Below are 19,294 nucleotides of genomic sequence, written 5' to 3' on the forward strand. Positions count from 1 at the left end.
CCCCCCACACACACACTCCCAATATGTGGGACTTTTGGTGATGTCAGGAGCCTCAATTCAGGCCAACCTGATCCAGTATATTCACCACCACTAGTTTAATGCTTTGTGTTTAAGGAATATGAGGTACGTGTGTACTGAGTGCTGCAATGCTGCAGAATCAGCATTATATTACAGTATCTCACGGTCTGTGCAGGATTAACATTATAGAACAATTAATGTATCACACCAGAGCAAGATGCGTTCATTTTTTTTCTATTGCATTTCCCTTTAACAATGTATTCAGTAAAATACTTGTTATAGCGAAATCTCTCTCCTTCACATTGTACTGTGAATATTATATATTATTATACACCCTCTGGACAATGACTTGTATCACCTAAGCTCTCCTAACAAGCTTTATTTCTTTACCCTTTTCCCCTCTGTCTTTCCCCTTCATTCCTTTGTTTCAGTGTGTTCTCAGCAGGGTAATCACAGATGCTGAAGAACAATACAAAAACTGAAAGACAGTTAACCTGTTCAAGCTTCAACTGAGCTCACTGACAACTTAAAGTTAGCCCAGCAGCTCTAATTGCTTCATTTCAACTACATTTAGGCACTAACTGATCACACCTGCCAAAGGCGGAATCTTCCTACTTAATTCTTGATTGGCTTGACAGGCCACTATAGCCTAAAGTCAGCTAAGTGAGGTGACTTTTAGCAGTCAGTCAGTGGGACTGTTGCAGGGCATACATAGATACCAACAGGATTTTTGGCAAATATTTGGATTATCTCATAGAATGCTAGACAAAAGCAACCACTCAACCCCTGCAGTGCAGGGGTAGCCCCACTGGAAGGGTTGAGAAAACATTTGCAGTTCTTCTTTGAGCATATGGTCTAACATGTATAAAGAAATGTATGGCATACAGATGACTGAAAGGCCTAACCCAGTTTATGTGCCAGTACATTGCTATACATTGTCAGCGCAACTTAAAGCTAATATGAGAAATATATACAGTATATAGCTGTTACACACATTTTATATTACATGTCTTATGCTGTTTTGTTCCTACATGCATGCATATAGGTTTCTGCACTGTGCACATCATCACAAGTACTCATTTCAAGTGTTAGAGAATATACCCAGTTGTGTAGTTACTCACAAATATACTTGGGGTTGGAAAGTGTTTTTTTCTGATTTGGGGCACTGCTAGATAATACAACCTGCTACATAAAGTCAGGTGTATTAGAATTCTGTGAAATATATATTTAGATAGGTGCAGACTTGAGTTTTCTGTAAGCAGGGGTAAGGTGATCTTTTCACTGCTGTAAATGAGAGTACAGGTAGGGGAGGAGCCTAACAAAGGAGGTCAGAAGCTGATGGAGGTTTACTAATGAGACTGAAAAATAGTTTTTACTATTTCAGTGTTTGATTCCTAAACCTTTGGGGTCAATTGCTAAGCTGTAAGATTTGATTTTTTAATTGCATTTATTTTATCTCACTTAAATTTTCTCATGACAGTGTTCAGTTTGTATATATAAATATTGTGTAGGTGTAGAATCATTATTATTTTTTACATTAAACTGTTATTAAACTATTAAAAGTCTTTATTTCTCTTAAATTAGTTTTTTTTTCGGGAGCTGTTATTTTATCTCCTGCTTGAATGGCTCGATTTTATATTCTCTATAATAGATACCACATAGAAACTCAAAAGTAATGGCAATCAGGAGATGATATGTATCTCTGGGCATCTCTAGGCAAAACCTTTTTTTTGTTTTGGATAGACTGGCATAAGGCTATTCCCTTTGCCAAGTTTTTAATGCAGGCCATGTCTCCATTGGGAAAATTCAATTTGTACTGGTGACCATTGTCAGTGAGAAAAAACAGTGATGGGAAAATCCAAATTGTTAGAGTTGTCCCCAGAACAAGAGGTAAGGGGAAATCTTGCAATTGGGACAACTGTCTAAGCCGGAAACATTGAGAGATTTCCTCTAATTTCCCTTATGGTACACAGACAGCAAAAAAGTGAAAGAGAGTTTCCCTACTCCAAGAACGACCCCACAATTCACGCATCTCCTTGGTCCTGATCGCTGGCTTGCAGAGTTGTCAACCGTGTCTCACTGGCTCGTAACAGCTGTAACCGGGGGCTGTTGTTGATGCTTGTCTTAAGCCTCCTGTGGCCCCTGGGCCCCTTCGAGTCCTACTGTCCTTTAGGCTCTATCTTGATCTGCACTAGAAAGTTCCTGGGTGAGCCAGCAGCAGCTAGGCATAGCAGATACACCAGAGTGCCAGGGACAATGCAACCAACTATTGAAGATCCCCGCACCTGGCAGCACGACACTCCAAGCACGGATTCTAAGAGCTCCCGGGTGCGACTATAGAGTGCCAGGAAACACCTGGACACCCCGGGATGATCACAGTTCAGTGACAGCAGGAGCAGAGGAGGAAGTGATGTGTGCAGCGCAGCTTGTGCACTTGTGTATTTGGCTGAATACCTCTTCGTCTCCAAACGAACACTATGCAATCCTACAGCAGTATCAAGAAGCCGGCAGAGTGCAAGGAAGCCGCTGGCATCTGCCTAGTTTGCCTAGCTGAAGTGTCGGCCCTGATAAAGCCACACAGGAAATGTCGTTCTCAACATGTATTGATGGGTATTTATGGGCACTGAATGAGCATAGAAATGTAATGATACAGAGTGAAAGATGTTATAATAGCATGATGACGGTAATATGAAACTTTTGTTTTATGACTTTAGTGACATTTTATTTTGCATGCAGTAAATTCAGGTGACCCCTAAACACCCCAGGTTCATCTAACCTAAGTAACCTGTAAACCCACCACCCACCTGCTTACATACAGAGCATAGCAGCTGCAGCCACCTCCACTGTTTTCCTACTTGGGTCAAAATCTTTTTCAGGGATTGCAGTGCTTTTACATTAACCCTCATAGACTTAAATGGGACCATGCTTCTAGACTAGCTCCATTCAAGTCTATGGCACCTCACTGTGCCTACACAGTCAGCCCTAAATAAGATTTCTAACCTTAGGAGATAAACACTGGAGGCGGTCACCATTGTTCTTAGGTAACCAGCTAGATAGGGGGTTTCTAGGTTTGTTTACTTTAGGGAGCTAGGGAGAGTAGATTAGTGTACTTTTTTTTAACTAAAAGTGCCCTTATAATTTATGGCTTTTATATTTTTTATTTTTTAAATTGTTCATATTTTCTTGATCATGTATATGTAAATGAACTCATACTAAACACTGTGGTAATAAAAATACAGAAATGTGTTTTATAGCATATCAATGTCTTAATATTGCCTTAAAGTTGTACTTTCACAATACTTTGGACCATATAGCTATATCATTTTGAACAGATAAAAATGTATTTAAATAGGTGTTTTGTAATATTAGTAAACTAATTGGTAGTTTTGTGTTATTGAAGGTACTGTTGAGGAAGATAAAGGAGATGATCTTTTATTGGCTTCAGTGAACGAGTTTTGGTGGTTTCCTCACATGTGGAGTCATATGCAGCCTCATCTTTTTCACAATGAGTCCTCTTTGGCAGAACAAATGATCCTAAACAAAGAATTTGCACAGGTACAGTGTATTTCATGTATTGTGCTTAACTGTAAAATTACAAATACTGTGGGGGTGATTTACTAACCTAAACACACGCACGCACTAGGTGCGTGTGATTTTTACACAGCAAAACTTATTTATCAACCAAAAAGTCTCTAAAAGCATATTTCCACTAATGCCATATATGGAAAAATCATGCACATGATGCATATATAATGCTGCTTCACAGTTTAGACAAAAATGGTTAGCTCATGCATTTACATTCCTGCATTTATCAACGCAAGCAACACAATGTAGAGCTAATTTACACAACATCACCTTGCAATTCATGCAGGGCTTTGCACAACACACCTGCTGGGTGTGTACACACTACAAAGGTGTCTAGATTCCACCAATAGATCATGCTGGGAGGGAACACACTACAGAGGTGTATACCTGTTCGTGGTGTGTTTATAAGGTTAGTAAATCAACCCCTGTATGTTTAAAATTATATTAAAATCAACATGTTTTTAAGCTATTTGAAATGCTGCTTTAAATCACTTACAATGGATGTTGCTCCTTGATTTTCAAAGGTTTTAGGTTTCTGCAGAATCAGCTGGTCCCCTGAGCATTGATCCTTATATCCTGTATAAGTGTGGCTTCTTTCCCTTGCAGGGTCCCATGGAGCCACCCTTGTGTGTGCTATTAAGCTGTGTGTGTCTCCACAAACACACATCACATTATCACTGTTTTACCCTATGAAGGGGACCCCGTGTGGCCCTAAAACATCATGCTATGTGATACTGAACATGTGTCAATAAAGGCGTATTGAGCGGCATTCTGGAGTTCCAGTGACCCCTTCTTTTCCACAGACACAGTAAGACAAGGCAAGCCAGTCCCCTCCCCCTCCTACATTTTCCTCCTGCAGGCTAGTATATAGACATATGCTGGAGACTGTGCTGTCCCTTGTGTAGAAAGGAAGTTCAGAGAAGCAGAGCTGTGAGAGTCAGAGCCAGCTGTTTGTAAACATGAAGACTGTAAGTGCTTGTGTAAAAAAAAACAAAAAAAACACTTTGCTAGGCAATGAATATTTATTTGATCTGAATTTGTTAATGAGATAATAAAGTTTATTAGTAATAGAGTTTATTGAGAGTTTAACACAACTTTAAATAGACATCCAACAACAGCTAAAGTATAACAGTGGGTAGGGAGGTGCGAGGTAAGTGGGTGGCACCACACCCCTATGACTTATAAAGACAAGCAAGGATTGGCTGCAATTGAGCCTGGGTTTTTATTATTCTGAGGTTCGTTGTGTTTCGCACCAAGTGGCTTCTTCAGGAACCTCACGTACATATCCCAAAACTGCTGTGGATCCAAAACATGACCAAGAAATGGGTTCCAACACAGGGAAAAGAAGGGAGGAGGAAGCAGGAGAGAATGAAGATCTCATAAATCATATCACACTCACCACTCCAATTTCAAACTACACAGGAGGGGGCAGAGAGGTTTATCTCCATGGACGGCTCCCAATGAGGGTAATGGAGAATCAAACAATAATCCTCTTGAAGTTGTATAATATAGGTGAATCAACCAGTATGAAAAAATAAATGAAAAGACAGAGGGTGCCAGTCTATGTATAAGTAGTTCTAGTGAGAACAATCTTTGGCTCCCAACTCAATATTTAGTATTCTCTTGCTAGAGAAAAAAGGACTCAGTGTGCCTGGGTCTGGAAGGTCACCGAAAAAAAAAAAAAATTTTTTGTCAGTTTACATGTCTAGTAACCAATTGCAGTACTAGCTATCTACTCAATGTAAACATTACGTGCAGCAAATAGAATTGACTGTATTTGCCACAGGTCATAACAAGCTCAGCTATAATGCAGGTTGAGAATGCATTAATGCCTTTCCCAATAGCAACTGGATGAACACAGTTATCAATACAGAGTTTTCAGGGAATTATTGTATTTTGCAAGCTTCAGTTTGTAAAGATTTTTGTAATCATTAGTGATGTCCCACTCTGCACAGCACCTGGCTAACAACATGAGGTAAGATGTAGATGCACTCAATGAGGTTGATTTACTAAAGGCCAATAGGCAGTTTACTTTGCAAGAAAATGTTCTCTTAGCCTAGGGAATTTAGTGGATTTCACATGATTGAAATTCAAGTTTTACCTCATTCGCTAAGCTAAGGGAGATTTCCCTTGTGAACCACCTATATAACTTTAGTAGATCAACCCCAATGCAGTTAGTGCATATGGATCCTAAGACCCATCATTCACTTCTGGGAATTAGCTGTATTTGCTTTTTATTATAATTATGGCTGTTGTTTTCCTTTTTTAAAAAAAAGAAAAGAACATCAACGTATACATCTTACATTTTTACAGGGATTTAGGACAACCAAAGTGCCAAAAGTGATGATTGGCAGGGCAAGGACTTTGCAATATGGCACAACCATTTGCAGGTCAGATTAAGGTTTGGTATTATAGTATTATAGTGGGAGAAAGGTAGAGGTAAGTTTAGAAAGGGTCCTTGTATTGAAATGGTAGTCTATCACAGGTGTGTGCTTGGAGCGGTGGCTGCTTTACAACACACACGGGGACCATGGGGAACAAAAGTAGCCACCCTCCATAAGGAAGCACAGTATCACCATGAATTCAGAGATGATTTGAGGATCTACAGCCGAGTAATACACAAATAATAGTTTGGGTACTTGATTGTATTTTTTTGGGGTACTTGATTGTAAATAGTGTTAATAGTTTGGGTACTTGATTGCATTTTTAAGATTTAACGTATGGGTTTAATGTCACTTTAGAAATATAACCACATTTCTATTGTGATTGCAAGTGTAGTTTGCACTGCCTTCCTGAGCTTACACTAAAACACAACCAAACAGATGATGCAGCACATGTTAAAACTAAACTCCATGTATGTAGCTGAATACACAACAGAGTTGTCATTCTGCTAAGCTGGTTTTGTGATCCAGGCACCCTGCCAGACTCCAAAGCAAGTACAAAAAACCAACCTAACTCCAACTGGCTGATTTTATAGTGATATCACCATGACTACACTGATGACATCATCACACTGCCTACTCTTCTCTTCCTGCCAGCAGGAACAATTTATCTGCAGATTTTCTGTGGTCAGGTGGAAAAGGTGCAACAGATTCCTCCATCTACACTTAACTGTGTGGATGGAGTAATCTCCACCTGGGCCAATCTGTTGCACTTTTTCCATCTGACCACAGAAAATCTGCAGATAAATTGTAAGGTGTATGGGCACCTTAAGAAAGACTGATTAGCCTACAGATCTAGCAGAGACCTGATATCAGTGGATAACAAGTAGCTAATATACATGATATATTTACATGGTGTTAATGGTGTCAGTATGGTTACTTTAGTATAATTTGGAAATCAATAGCATTTACAATAAAACTACATGATTATGTATTCCTTGGTAATCAAAAGAAGACAATTAGAGAACCATATATAAAGTAGTGGTATGGCTTTACTATGGTGTGCCCTAGAAATGTGCATTTTATCATTTAAATGGCACTTCACTTGAGTACTGAAGCAAACAGTGTGCCAATCAAATGATAACAAACGTGGTAGGAAGAGTTATGCAACTTTCTCCTCCAACACTAAATTCTTTCTCTAGCACTATGCAGAGAAAATTCCATAGGACGGTACAGGATCAACTCCTGAGGCCTGAATTTTATGAATAACATATGAAATGGTTTGCTGCAATGTGGAGTAATATTGCTGTGCTCATCAAAGAGCAGATAGGGCTTCATTTTAAATTGTCCCCTTAGTCTTTCAGGAGACCAGAAAACAGATTGTAATATATAGTATATGTAAAACATTGTTTAAGTATTACAAAATGTATTTTTTGGACTAATTCTAGACCTGAATAAATCATTTTCTGCAAAATAGCAAATTATATGCAGATAAAAAATGATAGAATCTAAATATTATTACTGTCTGTTAGTAATAGAAAAGATAAAACTTAAGCTGTCCAAAACTAATAGTTAGCTAAATGTGCATTGTGAATTAAAAGTTACAATGGGAGTTAACAGATAAGGCTAGTTTGTCTCATCAGTTCTTTTGCCTTTTCTGTTGCTATTCATAATAAGAAAATTGTTTGAACTTTAATGTTATAATTCACATTTTTATGACTTCTCAGTAGATATCCATTATTTCTTCTCTAATTATACATGCCGAATGCAATTGCTATTTTCATAACATTAAAGCAATGTAAAAAGCCAGCGCTTGCTGTTTTTCCTTTGTTGATAAGAAAGGTGCCATCATACTGAATAGATGCCACCTATAGCTGCTTTTATGTGGCCTTCTTTAATTGATAAATAGAATATGCCCTACATAAAATGCAAATTATTCAAATATATATTAATGTAAATTCTGTATAACCCACAAAATCATTATATCTATTTAAAAGCGTACAATGGAATCCTATTGAGCATTTGGTGCATTCATTACCTTTTAAATAACCATGTTTGAAGTATTGGGCAGGGCTCAAAAGTAATTACAGTGCTTTGCAATTAAATATCTAAAGCTGATTAGAATCCAGAACAATCCCACTTGGTTGTTCTGCATTTCAAATGTGTAGTCTAAATTTGAAGGTTATAAATCTTTGAAATTACATTATGAAGCACATTGCTTAAGCCAAGAGTGCTATAAAAATACCTAATCAATTAGGAATTAAATTGTATTCAGCTTTCAGAAAAAGCATTAGTCCCAGGGAGTTCTAATTACCGTACAATAGTAGCAGTGTTTCTTTTTCCAAAGCCACAGTGATGCTTTTTGCTGGGCACCTATTCTTACACATCCAAGTGCCTATCAAGACAGGGTATAGATTGTAACATACCATAGAAATCCATAACACACAGAAATTATGAGTAACTTGTTTGTACTTCAGACACATTATATAAACTCATAACCACCCACACCAAGTAGCTGAATGCCCAGTGAGTCCGAAACTATTGTTCAAAACCACAGCATTTACTGCTCCTGCAAATATTCTCTATTCTTTGTAATAGGGTAGGGAAGTTAGAGAAAATCTCCCAAAGTAAGTGGAATTCCCCTTTTAGACAGTTGTACCTGGAAAGGGTGTTCCCATTGGAAGATTTTCCCTTACCTCTTCTTTTAGGGACTTTTTTTTTCCTTTTATATATTTTCAGTGACAATGGTCACCCATATAAGTATATAAATAGAGGGGTAAATCTCCAGATTGGGGACACAGACAGCAATGAAAACATGACCAAAAACAATTAAACGAGATACCTTTTAAATATGGTTGCACACAGCCCTTAGTGCGACCTGTAGACCTGTATGATTCACTAAGCATGGATGCTGGTACGCATTACAAATGCATTCTCAGCTATGCAAATATATGCAAATAAATATGCTTATGTAGAAAAAATATTTATATATAATATACTAAGGAACACACATTTCCTGTTTCAGTAAGTTCCAGTAAAAAGATTTTTATTATTTTTCAACTTTGGAAAGAGTGGGGAATGGTTAGATCCTCCATTTTCCAGTGGTAACAACTTGCTAACAGTTGATTTCCTCTCACTTCCTTGTGTGTCTCCAGCAGAAGTAAACGGAAACCTCCTCAATGAGAGACAGACAACAAAACATTAACCGGTTGTAACTATTCTCTTCATAGTTTGGTTTTTAGAAGTATTAAAAAAAAAAACAGTTAACTGTATGCCAGTCCGTTAAACTAAACTAGGGAATATATGAGAACAGGAGGTCAGGAGGCTTGCTTTAGGGAAAATTAGGCTTTGGACAGAAATCAAGCTGGGATAATAGGAAAATATAATTACTGTTAGGATGATGCAAAGCAGACGAGGCTTTTTACTGGTACCCACAACAATAAATGCAATGTAAAGAAAATGTATTTAAACACCTTATTGTGCATACACAAAGAAAGGAACCTCCAAATGAACAATAGATTGTTTGTTTCAAAGGATTTTAAACATAACTTTTAAAGGCTTGCTATATGTTGCGGGTATTACAACTGTAAGCCACAATTTGCAAACATTCCAAAGTTCATAGATACACAGCCCATACAGGTCCAAATCCTCAACTCGTTTCATGCAGTGCTTCCTTAGGAGGAAAGTTCACTGGCATACAACACAAACATTAAAAGTCGGTTAGATATAATGATATAATTGTTCAAGAATAAACCTTATTTTCAGCCATAGTTAATTCTTGCATTGCTTACATATACAGGCACAAAGGCTTAAACTGCACACAGCTATGGCCCAGTCCCCCTGGGTGGGGACCATAGGGAGGCACAGATACAGAGCCAGGACTGCCTGTCATAATCTCTACAAAAGAGAAAGTCATAATGATAATACCTAATAATAAGCTAATATTCCACATTTATATATGAACAAAGTGTTAAACATAAGAATCATGTATATTTCTACTTTTCTATGTTTATTATAATTTTATATTCTGGATAACATTACTGAAATTAGTGTCTGCTGCTTAGTTAGGTGCTGAGCACAAAGTTTTGAATTTGACATATCTACTGTTCCTACTGCAGCTTCTGCCAACTGTGAGTCAGAGCCCCTCCCTATATGCTCCTCCTCTGCTATGACCACATGCCTGCAGCTTGCAACCCCATAGGTGGTGTGGCTGCACTCTGTTGTGCATGCACTGCACAATTGGTTGGTCTCTGCCCCAACAAAAGCCCAAGGATGGGGTGCATAGTAGCCACCCTGCCTGAGTGCTCAAAATGGCCAGAATCCACTCAACTGACATGGGGGGTCTCAGCAACATAAGGTGACAATGGGACAGGTGAGTGCATGAGCCCAGAGCAGCACATTGGGCTACTGACATTGGGCATATACTGCACACCATACGATCCCCACAAATATTGTGGGAAAAGGACGTGTTCCCCCTCCTGGAGATCTAAACCATCACCTGGCTGGTTAGCCCATGTTCCAAACGCCATGCAAACCCAAGAAACACTGGTAGTTAGGTTAATATATCTGTCTATGATCCAATTTGGTATATTTTCCTTTGCTTCCTGTCAGAAATGATAACCCTTTCTCACGCTTACAAAAATGTTGTTTTGGTCTTTGTTCCTTTTGAAGGGTTTTCTTATCAGTTCCTATCTTGACAGGAAGTATTGAAAAAAGCTCCCCAATAGGGACATAGTTGGCAAAACAAAAAAGTTTCTGACCCTGCCCCACTCTATAAAAAAGATGGTTGGAGTTGGGCTGTATGACTGAATCTGAATAAACCAAGAGCCTGATAAATTAAAATCGATATTGACTGATATTGTAAACCAGGGTCACCATCTCAATATTTGCTGTGGCAATTCCATTACTGCCCTCTCTACTGAATGCAGGTGTCTAATTATGCCCTCTCTCTTACTGTGTTTAGAAGCCACTGATCCTTTGGCAGCTTGTACCAGGATGCACCTGTCCCTAGCTGTTGACTGAAAGCTGTAACAGCCAATCGGTAGCTTAGGGTGAGTGCATTTTCTCTCTCTGCATTTCAGCAGCCACAGATGCTTAGACCTCCAAACCTGGCATGTCCAAGCTCTGCTGCTGATTGACACCTGCAACAGTTGGCTGTATGGTGTAAAAATTGTGTGTAAAGCAAACTGTTTGCAGGACTTTTGCTTAAACATTCTCATATTTTGTACTGTTTAGTTTTTCATTTGATTAACTCTAACAAAAAAAACTACCACTTTAAAATGCTTATACTAACATCTGCTAAATTATAGCCAAAAGAAATGCATCAAACATCTTTTAAATCATTTACTGATTTCCCATCATCAGTGGACAGTAGGGATGCCCTTACCTCATCTCGGAACTTCATACCCACACTCCTGTAATGTCAGCTTCTCTCCAAGGACCTCCATTTATCTTTATGATGAACAGAGGTTGCTAACCTAATAGAGATGAATGGAGGTCCTTGGGTACCTTACGTGGTAGCAGAGGTTTGTACATTGTTGGTTCAAAAATTGATCTTCAAACATGTCAAAGGGTAGCCTCACTCTACATTTACAGAGAAGGACAAAACTTCTTTATTAGTATTAAAAATACATTTTCTACACTGCTGAAACCCTTCCAAAGCCCTGATTCGCACTGTAATTGGCTGGCACGTACAGCTCCGTGCTTCGTGCAGGGCCGTACCAAGCATCTCCCGGGAAGGACAGGTTCTGCATGTAATTAGTACGCAGCCCCCATCCTTATCTATGGGACTACGCTGCTGTACGCCTCCCCCCTGCGCTCACCTCAAGTGCAGGTCCGTAGGGGTGCGTGTTTTCCGGCTCGGACGCAGACAGGATCCATCCTGTCAGCGTACGAGTACACTCACTCGCACCCACACGGACGTGCAGGGCGGGTAAGAGTAGGGGGGGCATACGGCCACGTAGTCCCATAGAGAAGGACAGGGGCTGCGTTCTAATCACACGCAGCACCTGTCCTTCCCGGGAGCTGCTTGGTACGGCCCTGCACGCAGCATGGAGCTGTAAGTGCCAGCCAATTACAGTGTGAATGAGGGAAAAGAGTTAATAAGCATAAGATCTTGATTTTATAATTATTTATATAGGTTGGTAAGGACACAGTTAAAACATCCCTATGGCATACTGTAACACTACTGCAGGCATACATTAGTATAAAACATCTGCTAGTTTTTAATGTGAGATATAAGGTATGACAGGGTAACAATGCAGAGAAATTGATAATGTGATTAGATTATCATAAAAGCTGCAATAATGCCGACCATAATGGCACTCATTTTAGGATTCTGGTCAAAATAGAACTTTAGTCATAACTAAATGACTACATAAATTACCACTTAGAATCTTGTTACTTTCATAAATAAGCTATTTCAGCTTTAGAAACCTGAACTTTACAGTCTAAAAGTCTACATGTTCAGGTCTACATTATCTTGCACTTGCTAGGACCAGTACTTCTGAAAAACAGTCTGATGTTGATAGTCACATTTCTGGCATTCAGCCAGTCGAAACTTGAATAGACTTTTTTTGTGCTTTTTATTTGAGATAAAACCACCTAAATCATCAGGAGGGGAAAACAGAGTTTAGGTTCTGGGATTAGTAAAGAGCAAGCCAGATCAAGAAAAGGGGGTATTGACATCAATGCTCAAATCTGAAAAGATGTATGTGGAAAGCTGAGCTGACTTGTGGTTAGGTTTGTGGGGAGGGTCTTTTTGGCAAATAATCTTTTTCTACCGGCCAATTTTGGAATTTAGAAATGTACTACATTTAATCAGCTATACAATTTAAAAATAACATAACTTCCAAAAACCTGAGGTGAATTCAGATTGGTGGTGGGACTGCCAAGACTGTATGCCTAGAAAAGGCTTGTCAGCCCTATGCCACTGCACACTATAATCATTCTGATAAAAGAGAGACAAAATGTAAATATTAATTTTGCTATAATTATAAAATAAAAATCATTAAAAACTCAAAGCTGCGTATTTCTTATCAAAATGATCAAGTTTCATATGGAAGCCTTTATTGCATTTGGTCTCTCCTTAGACATATTATTTAGTCAGAATCAATACCTTTATCTTCTGGACATAAAACCTGCGGCCCCTATAATTTCCAATTTTTGTACTCAAGCATTATGATATGCTCAGTTAGACACTGTAATAAAATCAGGATAAAAAGAGTATCGTGTTGCGGTTTTATAGCCTCAATTTTCAGAGGTGTTAAATTCACTCAACTGTTGTTCTCAAACAATATTTAAATGTACAAAACAGCCTGGAAAATGATAGACTTAAATTGAAGGTCACTTTATCCTTTCTTGCCCACTTCTAACAGATCCGTAGGTTTGGGAAGAGCCTCATTTTTTTATGAAGGAAGAATTTTCTTTTCATCTAACATTCTCGGGACACATTTCAGTAGATAATCTTATTGTCTGACCTTTAAGAAAATAAGTCAAATCTGTAAAGTTACTGCTGATTTGCTTTAGTTTCGTCCTTGAATTCACTTTCTTTGCTGTATTATCATTTTTCAATTTATGAAACAGGATCTATAAAAATAGTAATTCTGGTTGATATGGGTATACCATATAGAAAATATTATAACATTTTTGTCATTACAACAATTACAGAGCTACTTAATATTATTTGATTCAGACAGCTCACCTAGGTCATTGAAGCATCATAACGTCTTGAAAGTCTGGTACCAAAGTAAGGTTAGAGCAAATTGAATAATTGGCCATCACTCTAGCTGAATCCTAAAGAAAAAAAGTACTTTATTAGATCTCTGTGAAAATGTACAAATTTGCGTATCTGAATAACTTAAATACGGTTAGTTTAAAATATATTTTTTTGACCAAACTGCACAAAGTTTGCCTTATTTCTGGATTTTTATTTTGGACTCCTATTGAAGTGAGCCTTTCACTGGCTTCCTTTTCAGGGGCTGAAAAGTGTAATTACACAGGCAAATCCTAACTGAGCAATTGCTGAGGAGTTTCTTAAAATGTTATTAGGAGCCACAATGATTTAAATAAATAATCTATTGGTTGAGAAAAGCAGACTAGTATTTCTCCATCTAAACAGCCCAGCTTGTTATGTACACTATCTTACCTTTTGCCTCCTTAATGGTAATACAACAAAAAAAAATGACAATGCAGCAGTTCACACATTTAATACAGTAGTATGTTTTCACAGAGTCTGTCAGTGTCTAGAGGAATTTTACAATGATATGCAAAATTTACTGTGGGAGTGGAGGCCAAATAATATAATTTTATACCATGTTTAAGAAGAGAGTGGAGTCATGGGCATATGTGTTGCTGCTAGGTGCGAGGTTCAGTTGCCAATTTTTTTTTCTTTTAGTAAATGCAGTGTAAGGATCATGTCCCTGGCACACCTTGGCCTAGGTTATGTTCAGATTGGTCTAGTGTACCTATCAAATGCCTCCTTTTTCGGAGATTACTGGATTAGTCTAAAATAATATGCATCATAAGGAAAGGGAACAATTATAAAAGATAATAATGCTGGCTGTTGCCTCTTGGTTGTCTTCTGGGTTGCTGCCAGATGCAGTTGAGCTAGTGCACACATGGATAGATTGCATGTTTTTATATTACTGGTTCTTACTCGGTTATTATATGCCTGCTAGTCTCTTTGACTCATTGAGAGACCATCACAGTTCCATCATTATTTAATATCAAGATATATAAATGGATAAAATGTTTAACATGATTATTAGAGCATAATGATGGATACCTTAGGGGAGGTGTATTTACTTTTATTCTTTGGACAATATAACAAATTAACAGCATCAGATTCTCTGTTTTTTATGATTTTGATGAAAAACAAATTAAATAGATAACTTTTTAATGAATTTGATTTCCTGTCCATTGAACTTGTACCTACAAAATCCCACTAATACAATTTTACTTTTTTTGTGGTTGTTTGCTAATTGGGGATGATGGTACCTTCCCTGTCAATTGCCTTTTTGATAAACCTCTGTTATTTTGTTTTTGGTCGTAATCCAGCTCTGGGCAGTGTACAAATGAAAAGTTAAAGTTGTTTCTGCATTGTTTCAATCTGCTGTGATTTTTTTTTCTCTTAAAATTAATTTGCTTGAAAGTGATGGTAATTGGAGCAGGAAGTTATGTCTGTATGATAATACAAACTTATGACTTCCACAGTATTGCAATAAAAGTATAATGAATACTATTTAGAAGTATTTTTTCCTGCTGTCTCATGACTGCAATAGCTCTAAATCTCTCTGCTGTGGAGGCTTTAGCAAACATTCCCTCCCCAAACACTCTACTGTGCTCCCTTCCCTTACTTCACAACTACTGATATGCAAGGGTGAAATGGGGATGGCTCCATAGATTGTGATGTATTTAAAGAAATGTTTTCTGCATTTGCCATTGCTGCAGGGGTCAGATCTTAGGCAGAGAGATCAGTACAAATGTATGTTTGTGAAAGCATTGTTTCCTAAAGCCTCTCCATGATACCAACACTGTTAAGTTCTTTTAACTCTGCCTGCAATAACTGACAACTGTTCCTGTCTGAAGCTACACTGTCAACAATCATAGTATTGGCACCCATTAGAGTGATCCTATGCAGTGAATGATGCATACTTCTGCAGCTGCTGAAAGCAAAGTGTGACAGGTGAGGTCACCCAAGCACAACAGAGGATCACTCTCCTCATAATATACTGTGTGCCATTACACCAACTTTTGACAGCATGATTCCTGATGGAAGCTCCTGTCAGTCATTCCAGACAGGGCAAACACTAGACTTGTGTGTCTGTGATGTCACAGGCTAACAATGAGACTGCAGGCACGCCAAGAGTCAGCATAGTATCCTGCTGTTCCTATTAGAGAGAAAAGTGCACACAAACTGACCAAGCTAGCATGGGTTTGCAACCATGGTTAGTGTGGTCAGGACAACACAAAAAGTCTGGTAATGTAGAAAACACTGAAAGTATAATCAGGTATTTATTTATTTATGATTGATGGCAAGCAATAAAAAGGCTGCAACATATTAACTGCACCTGATAAATTGATTAATAACAAGTTATATTTAAGCATTACTTACACTTCAGTGCACACCCATATTTCCACTGTAACCATTAGAAAATTAGAATTGTATGCCTTAAAATATTTTCTGTGAAATCCAGCAAACTTACAGCTCTGGGCTAATACTAACTCCAAATATTATTTTTTAGGAACATGGCATTCCAACAAACATGGGTTATGCGGTGGCTCCACATCACTCCGGTGTCTACCCAGTACATGTGCAGCTCTATGAAGCCTGGAAGAGGGTATGGGGCATTAAAGTTACAAGCACTGAGGAATACCCTCATCTGAAACCTGCCCGATATAGACAGGGCTTTGTGCACAATGGGATAATGGTAATTATACTCATAAGCTGCATTGCAAAATTGTATATCTTTTATACCTAAACATATCGCTTCATTATTTTAATTTTTTTAATTACGTTTTTACTTGAGACAATGATGGTTAAAAGGTAGAGCACTAATGTTTTTATATACATACACAGAAATACACACACAGACGATCATTAGAAAATAACTTGCCTGATATGTGAAAACCTGAACTGGTGTATAGTCTCATGCTTTCCATGAACGTACAGCAGACTGACTATTTCCAAATCAACATAGTAAAATTAATATTACAGGATATACAGCATTTTTATAGTGCCAGCAGTTTGTGCAGGACAAGAGGGTAAGGAGGGCTCCTCATGAGAGCTTGCAATATAACATCTATACACATATTTTTTATGTTTACATTATTATTATTATATTGTATTGCCATATGTGTAAATAATTAGTGATATACTTTCTTTCCATATAGATGGCTGTTGTTTCCAAAGCTGTCACTTGGTCTAGTGTGGCCTAAAGGGCATATTTATAAAAATTTACCTCAACTCAAATATGACAGCTGAAGAATGTCCAGCATTCATAAACAATTTTTTAAGATTGTAATGCTAGATAATGTGCTCGCTAGAGCTCTCCATGTCTTTTTAACTCACTTTCAGCTCTTGAAGTGTTAATTACATTGTTCAGTAAAAAAATGTAATTAAAGTGTTGTTATCCCCATTCCTGATGCTTCCAGGCTGAAATGTCAGACATGTAGGCTAATAATGCCATGGCAAGGTGACAACAAGCATTCTCCTGCCTAGCTGATACCAGCTTTCGTGCCTTTTACCCTAAACACCTACAGAGCGTTTAGAAATGGAACACCAAAAATAAGAAAACCCCTCCTAAATCACTGTGCAGAATAGGATAGTTTTTGAAAAGACGCCAAATGATTGATATTGATTGTCCAACAATAGTAAAAGATATTTTTTCTTCTTTTACAGGTAGACCTGTTATATATATATATATATATATATGTATCAGTAGTAAATATCTGTTTTAAATTCACATCTAAATTTGACAGAGACACTGCATAAATTATACAATAAGTTGGGTGGAAAAGAGTGCCTTCATTTTCTAGAAGGAATGTTCAAAAAAATAATAGTGACCACGATACAAATGTTTTATATGTGTTAACAGTGCAGTATATTTTCTTTTATTCTGGTTTATTTTATTGAAGTAGACAAGTGTGCATTTGATGATTGTGTGTCTGCATTTAGTGTAAGGATATGTTTTCATTGGGACCTAATAGTAGTGGCACTGAATTCTTTAATTTGTGTAGTTTTTCAGGGAAAGATCAATGCACAAAACACTGCCATTGCTTTTCTTGTAACAACCACAATGTAGTAAGTGTGGAGAAAAGAGTTTTACACAAACCATCATAATTTCCTGTACAACAACAGTGTATTCATATGTTTGTTTCTTAAATTGATATTACTTTTACTATTAGTACTCAAATATACATTGTAAATTGAGGGTCTTCATTGAACTAAGACACTGAAAGAATAATATTTTTTCACTAAAAACTAATATGTGAAGTAGGACTTAACACTTCCATTTGTATGAAGAAAATATGTCTAAAATAGCAAAGACCTGTTATATATATATATATATATATATGTATCAGTAGTAAATATCTGTTTTAAATTCACATCTAAATTTGACAGAGACACTGCATAAATTATACAATAAGTTGGGTGGAAAAGAGTGCCTTCATTTTCTAGAAGGAATGTTCAAAAAAATAATAGTGACCACGATACAAATGTTTTATATGTGTTAACAGTGCAGTATATTTTCTTTTATTCTGGTTTATTTTATTGAAGTAGACAAGTGTGCATTTGATGATTGTGTGTCTGCATTTAGTGTAAGGATATGTTTTCATTGGGACCTAATAGTAGTGGCACTGAATTCTTTAATTTGTGTAGTTTTTCAGGGAAAGATCAATGCACAAAACACTGCCATTGCTTTTCTTGTAACAACCACAATGTAGTAAGTGTGGAGAAAAGAGTTTTACACAAACCATCATAATTTCCTGTACAACAACAGTGTATTCATATGTTTGTTTCTTAAATTGATATTACTTTTACTATTAGTACTCAAATATACATTGTAAATTGAGGGTCTTCATTGAACTAAGACACTGAAAGAATAATATTTTTTCACTAAAAACTAATATGTGAAGTAGGACTTAACACTTCCATTTGTATGAAGAAAATATGTCTAAAATAGCAATGCACAAAAATCAAGAAAAAGGTTAAAAAAAACATTTTTAATGCCATTTTGGTAAAGTGTATTTTTTTCCTGTATTAAACTACAAGTATATTTCAACTTATGCAGTCAAATTTGAGAAAATCCCACTATATGTTTGCTTTGTGTGTGTATTCATACAGTATGTTCTAAATATATATATATTTTTTTCAAATATATTTTTATTGAGAATAAAGTATTTCAGGGTTACAAAACATATTGTGAAAAACACATATAGTTCCAATGTACAGGGTAACAACATATTTCTTTAGCGGACCTCAGTAAATATATATTTTTTAAATTATCTTTTAGATGTCTCTGTTGAGCAAGCCATTGTATAGTCTGCAAGCTGCTCTCTACAATTTTAAAGTGACAGGAGCCCATAGAAGGAATATGGACATTTTGAGCTTCCTCTCATTAACATACAATGCTTCTGGCTCATTAAGCCTCTGCTAGAACAGACAGTGCTTAAATCTAGTGTTATCCCAATTTGGCTCCAAATTGGAAATACACTTTTAGCCACACTCAAAACTAACAAGTAACAATATAACATAGCATTATACTATGGACTGTCACAGCACCATCCAGTGTTCACCAATATATATA

At 37.1% G+C, this 19,294-nt stretch overlaps 1 protein-coding gene across 3 annotated transcripts in view; it reads left to right on the top strand.

The window, feature by feature from the left end:
• LOC108792206 (bifunctional heparan sulfate N-deacetylase/N-sulfotransferase 4) overlaps positions 1-19,294 on the top strand; it is a 278,647-nt gene that overhangs the window by 105,359 nt on the left and 153,994 nt on the right. For all 3 annotated transcript variants that reach the window (XR_001941547.1, XR_001941548.1, XM_018562927.1), the window contains 2 exons: positions 3,419-3,573; positions 16,229-16,414. Coding sequence is in view for 1 of the 3 variants with exons in the window: in XM_018562927.1 (XP_018418429.1) it covers positions 3,419-3,573; positions 16,229-16,414 (341 nt within the window). In the remaining 2 variants the exon portion in view is untranslated. The remainder of the gene's footprint in view (positions 1-3,418; positions 3,574-16,228; positions 16,415-19,294) is intronic.

The sequence above is a fragment of the Nanorana parkeri genome, unplaced genomic scaffold, assembly GCF_000935625.1.
Source record: "Nanorana parkeri isolate BGI_ZX_2015 unplaced genomic scaffold, ASM93562v1 scaffold613, whole genome shotgun sequence".
In the NCBI taxonomy this organism is placed as follows: Eukaryota; Metazoa; Chordata; class Amphibia; order Anura; family Dicroglossidae; genus Nanorana; species Nanorana parkeri.